The sequence below is a fragment of the Tupaia chinensis genome, unplaced genomic scaffold, assembly GCF_000334495.1.
Source record: "Tupaia chinensis unplaced genomic scaffold, TupChi_1.0 Scaffold000212_1, whole genome shotgun sequence".
NCBI lineage: Eukaryota > Metazoa > Chordata > Mammalia > Scandentia > Tupaiidae > Tupaia > Tupaia belangeri.
In genome coordinates this window covers 599,065-605,064 of record NW_006159687.1, presented here as the reverse complement: position 1 = coordinate 605,064, position 6,000 = coordinate 599,065, and the positions used below count along the sequence as shown (strand labels likewise).

Genomic DNA, 6,000 nt, shown 5'->3' with positions numbered 1-6,000 from the left:
TAGGGAAAACAAAAACATTTCCAATTATATAAGGCCCCCTAAACTGAAGGACTAAACGTCAAAAACACAAGAGAATTAGCAAATGGAAATTCAGACTTGAATATTCCAAGTAAACCTTTACATTCTACAGGGTGCTTTCCCTTATGTTCCTATTTCCTGTAAGATAAGGAGTGAAAAGAGAAATGTAAAAAATAGATGTCTTTGCAAAATGAATTAACTTAAGGTTGTACTGTTTACAAAGAATGGATGCTGACATAGTATATAAAAGACTACCAGAACTGATGGAGGATTTGCCACCACGTGGTCCACCACGACCTCGACCCCCTGAAACACTTCTGCCTCTTCCTCCTGGGCGTCTCCTGCTGTCACGCTGAGGTCGACTCTCTCGATCATCTTCTCCTGCCAATGACCAATCACTCAGCTCGTCTTTACGCTCAGATTCTGTTTCAGAGGGGTTAGACAGCTCAGAATTTGTACCTACGGGCAGAAGATAACAAACCAATTAAATTCCTATTTCTGAAAAAGGTTTCAAAATTTTCAAAATTATTTCATGCAAAGTACTGTTTAAGTAAGCATACTAGTTACTTGAAGAAATTAAGCTAAATGAAAATTTAAATAAATTAAAAATTCACGAACTAAATGTTAGAATAATATATATTACTCTTTAGCCAAGATATATATAAAAGTTAATTGTTCTGATGTGCAGAAACTAGCCAACAGAATTACAGAAAACATACAAACCATTACAATATTAAAATAGATTTAATATAGATAGTAAAAAAGCTTCTATTCATTTTTAGGTTTTAATGACTTAGTAAGTATTCAATGTTAGAAGCAAATTTAATCAAAGTTAGGGAAAAAAAAACAATTCATGGCTGGTATGATACAGTCTACCATTATTTTATTGATTCTGGAGTGTACCCCCCACACTCTAACATCTCTGAAATCAAGACATTTCTAGTAACTGATAGTGTCTGTCTTACAAACTGGAAGTGTTTTCTTCAGTGGATGTACATAAAAATAGCATGTTTTACTAGCAAGAGTACCTATTATTATTTACATTGAATTACTATGTATCATTTAGCTTGTAAAGAGAATTTACCCTACATGAAATACACCTCAGTCCAGTCGAAAATACTATACACATTATCAACAAGTAATAAGCCATTTCTGTGACCCACAAATGTCTTACCTCTCTACTTCTCCCTAATTTCATTCCCTACCCTCTTCCTCTCTCCCAACCTCCTTCTACACTCTCTAGTTTCCATAACTATTTTCAATGTTTTTATGTCCTCCAATCTTTCAGTCTCTACCATAAGAGTGTGGATAGTAGGTATATGTTAAGTGAGTGGAGACACACAACGTCTCTCTTTCACAGCCTGACTTGCTTTACTCAGCAAGTATTCATCCACTTTCTATCAAATGCCAGAGTCTTGCTGTTTTCTGTGGCTGAATAGTATTCCACTGTATAAGAATAGTGTTTTCACTATATTTGACATTAATACTGAAAAGATTTCCTAAGAAGTGTGTATCATCATCACATTGCAATTAAAGGGTCAGCAATGGGCTAGTGCAGAAGCTCAGTGTTTAAGTACAGTATATTTGGAACAACCATATGACCAACCACGGTTCAAATCCTAGCCCCAGTGGCTTGAAACACACACCAGGAGCATGTGCAAGTATGCCCCAAATCCTGACCAGATGGAAAACGGGAGTAAAAAGGACTGTAGCATAACCATGCCCTACTGGGGGATGCTCACACTCTCTTTCTCCTCCTTTTATCTCCTCTGATAATTAAAAATAATAATAATGTCAGATGTTACGTGACCAAATCACTCTTAAATTCATTCCCACTCTATTCTTTTTTCTTAGATTTATGCCTTTGGCCACATGTGCTTTTTTGTGAGAGACAGAGGGAACGTGAGAAATTACCCCCTGGGGAAATGGCCCCGGTGCAATTCCTTCTCCTCATTCTTCCCTCTGGATTTTTGGCATGCACACACATGTACCCAGTGTGATTTTCAAGCTATCAGTCTGGGACTTGAACCGTAGTTGGTCATCTGGAAATCCAGTGCCTTAACCACCATACCACCTGCTGGCTCCTACTCTATTCTTTATTAGTTCTGATATGCCACTTTCTTCCTGTCCTCTTATCAGGTATCTGTTTCTTAAAGTCTAGTTCAATTTCTGGCTTCAGATCAATTTAAGAGCGAACAGACCTCTCCCCTTCCCTAATGTTCTTAAGAAGCACCATATATCTATTATAGTGTGTGTCATGTACTGTTCTTTACTTTTTCACTTTGGAATTATACCAAAGCTGGCCTATGATAAAAAATGGGATTCTATCTCATATTTCTAAATGCCCCCCAAATGAGTAACAATATGTTTAACAACTTCTTCCTGATTAATAAATTTGCAACATGATTTTCTGAACCTCATTTGCTAAATACTGAAGTAAGAGTGATTTCCTGAAATATCTAATATTGGGTGGTCAGAAAAGTCAAGACATATTTTTCTATGCAAAAAAGAGTTTGTGACTTTTCTGATGACCCAATAGTTCTCTATATTTAAGCTCCAGTATTTGAGAATAAAAGCAAAACAAGAGCTCTTCAGTTACACAAAGGAATATGTAATAAAGTGAAAGGAATAAAATGGAACATTTAACAACTGAAGGACTCAATTCCTTTAAAGATAACTCTGCAACACATCCCTTTCTCCTATGCCATTAAATATGCATTAATTATGTTGACTACAGAAGAAGGGATTAAGTAGCTGAAAGTATATCGTAGAAAGAATACATCAAGTTTCCTATTACTTACTTTTTTAAAGATTTATTTTTGTTATTATTTTTTATTTGCTAGAGGGATGCACTCATGGGGGTAGGGAGGAGGAAGAGAAAGCAAGCCGCCAGGTCTGACACTTAAACTGTACAGCCATGTGAGAGTCCAGCGTCTTAACCACTACATCATGACCTGCTAGCCTGCAATTATTTACTTTCAAGTTTTTGTTGGGTATGAGAATCTCATGAAAAGAAATTAATCTCCCCTAATACTTATTTGTCAAATGCCAAAAAAGCATTTAAGTAGATGCCATGTATCACTGGAATGAGAATTTCACAGATGTGACTAAGGTAAAGGACTTTGAGATGGGCAACATTATCTAATTGATTTCATGGGTCTTTAAAAAGTGGAGAATGGGGTCGCATGTGCATGCGTGCCCAAGATCCCAACAGGAGAATGGAATGGAGGAGAAGGGATTGCAGCATGGACATCTGCCCTGGGGGATGATTTCTCTCTGTCTGTCTCTTTCTGGCAAGAGCTTGCGCCCTATAGCAAAAACCTCTCCAAAAAAAAGTGGAGAATGGGAGCACCAGGTGGTAGAGTTGTTAAAGTGGCTGGATCCCACATGACCAACAGTGCTGTATGAGTCCAGACACAGCAGCTTAGAAAACATGTCAAGTGCCTATGAAAGCAAGCCCAAAATCCCCAAAGGAGAATGAAGATGGGATAGTGGCATGGCCACCAATCCCTCCCTGGGTGGTGATTTCTTACTTTCTCCCCAACTAATGTGTCCCCATAAGAGCAGACAGGACCTACAGCAAACCAGTGTAAAATCTTTCTCATCTGCAGAGGAAGGGATGGCAGCATGAGAAGAGCTCTACAGTAACAGGCCTTTTAAAATTGAGGGAGGGACATAAATTCCAAAATTGAGGTAGTCTCTAGAAGCTGGAGTGATAAGAAAACAGATTCTCCCTCTAGAACAGTGGTTTCCAACTTTCCCGGCACCAAGGACAGGCCTTGTGGAAGACAATCTCTCCAGACTGGAGTGGGGTAGGTTGGTACCGGATAATCTAAGTATCCTACATCCACTGTGCACCCAATTTCCATCACTACCACACTACAATACATAATGAAACAATCACAGATTAGGGTTTGGACTTCCAAGAGAATCCAATATGCTGCTGACTCCACAGCTGGCAGGGCCTAAGAGGCAATGTGAGTGACTGCAAGCACATATAAATCCTCCCTTGCTTTCCCACCCTCCCAACCCCGTCTGTGGAGGGATTGGTATGCAGGTTAACAGGCCATGGACCCCAGTCTATCCATGGCCCAGGGGCTTGGGGTCCCTGCTCTAGATCCCCTGGAAAGGAATACAGCTTGACTTAAGACTTTAGCCCATGTCATACCTCTGACCAACAAAATAAATTCATGCTGTTGAAGTCTAAGTTTGTGACAACTTATTCAAGCTACAGTATTTAAAATAAATAAATTTCCAACTCTCATTTTTGTAAAATACAAGTTCGTGATTCAAGAAAAAAATTTTTAAGCTCAAAAAATGATTCAGTGCAGGTCAGCAGGTGGCATGGTATTTAAGGTGCTGGACTCCCACATGGCCGACCACGTTTCAAGTCCCGGACCTGGCGGCTTGCTCTATTTCTCTCTCCCCTTCTCTTGTCAATTTAAAAAATAATAATAAATTATTTTTTAAAAAAATGATTCATCACACTGGTCCAATTTGTAATGATCTAAAATAGGCAATCTGTTTTTAACTTTTTTTAAAATCCCCTTTAATACTTCCAAAATAATATTATTGTTGAAGATTGTCCACATTTTCAATGGTTATGTGTGCCAAATTTAATAACTAGAGGTACCCATTTTATCACTTACAAGTGCATCATTTTAAGACAAATAATCTGAGTGCCATTAATAAAGAGTGTTTAATTAGAGTTGTATGATACCATCCAACGTAAGACAATGAACATCAGAGATACTATACGGAAAAATATTTCTGATAGAACTGATATATATTTTCACCTAAAAATCTTTCTTATAAAAAATGTATAAGAATGTCTATAACCAAATGCACAAATGGTTTTTATGTCTGGAGACCACTCAAGTTCAACAGCTGTTTTAAGAAATACAATATAACTAGATCTGCAAATATTAAAAGGTTAAGACTGCCATCTACTGAACAATTTGCACAGCTTTCTTTAAGTCTCACTATGCTGTTTTACTACTCTTATTACAATATCTACTCTCAATATAAACATTTTGTGAAAGGTGGCCAGGGTGGCCTTTCACCAGTAAGCAGACTTCCCACAGAGGCTAATAAAACTTATCAATGAATTCTCATCATCTAAAACACCCAAATCTGACAATTAAAGCTTCCAAAGTCAATCTGAACATTTAATTTCTACTTAAACGCTGTCTTTTGTATTAAATTTATATTCAGGTTTGGAGTTCTTGTGTATGAGTGTGATGAACACTAAAGTACACTAGAATTTGGCTTTTCAGGTTTCAGTATGAGGTTACTTAAAAGAAGTATTAAGAAAATGAGAATGTAGAGGACCAGCAGGTGGCATGGCGATTAAGGTGCTGAACTCCCCACATGACCAACTGTAGTTTGAGTCTCAGACCTGGTGGCTTACTTTCCCACTTTCCTTTTTTTTCTCTCTGGTCAAATTAAAATAATAATAATGATGATAAAATGAAATTGAACAGATAAGTATTTTAAAAAATGAAAATGAGAATATGGAGATATAATAATATGATACTAAAGAGAAGAACTATTTAGCCTTCTAAATCTACAACAAACAAAAGACAGTACAAGTTCGACATAACCCTGGCATCATTAGGGGATCATTTAGTCAAATATGAAATTTGGACCTAGAATCTACATCCTGTGAACTTACTTCTACTTATTTATTTTTTAAATTTGCCAGAGACATGCACGCACCAGTCAAGAGGAAACAAAAGAAAGCAGTCCCTATGAGTGTGGTCATGCCACAATCCCTCCCTCTACTATGCTGGGATTCTAAGCATACATACACATGTGCCTGGTGTTCCTCCCACCCCAAGCCATCAGGGTTGGGGTTCAAACCATGCAGTCAACCATGTGTGCTCTGGCTCCCTTAACCATTTGGTTATAAGGCCAGCTCAATAAATAGCCTTCTTAATTTTTTTTAGAGTACAATTCAATTGTGTTACCAGAAATTGTGTT

The 6,000-nt window shown here is 37.6% G+C and overlaps 1 protein-coding gene across 3 annotated transcripts in view; it reads right to left on the bottom strand.

Moving 5' to 3' along the window:
• The window catches only part of FXR1 (FMR1 autosomal homolog 1), a 52,027-nt gene that overhangs the window by 10,011 nt on the left and 36,016 nt on the right, over positions 1-6,000 (bottom strand). For all 3 annotated transcript variants that reach the window (XM_006147373.3, XM_006147374.3, XM_006147375.3), the window contains one exon: positions 255-477. In XM_006147373.3, the coding sequence (XP_006147435.1) occupies positions 255-477 (223 nt within the window). The remainder of the gene's footprint in view (positions 1-254; positions 478-6,000) is intronic.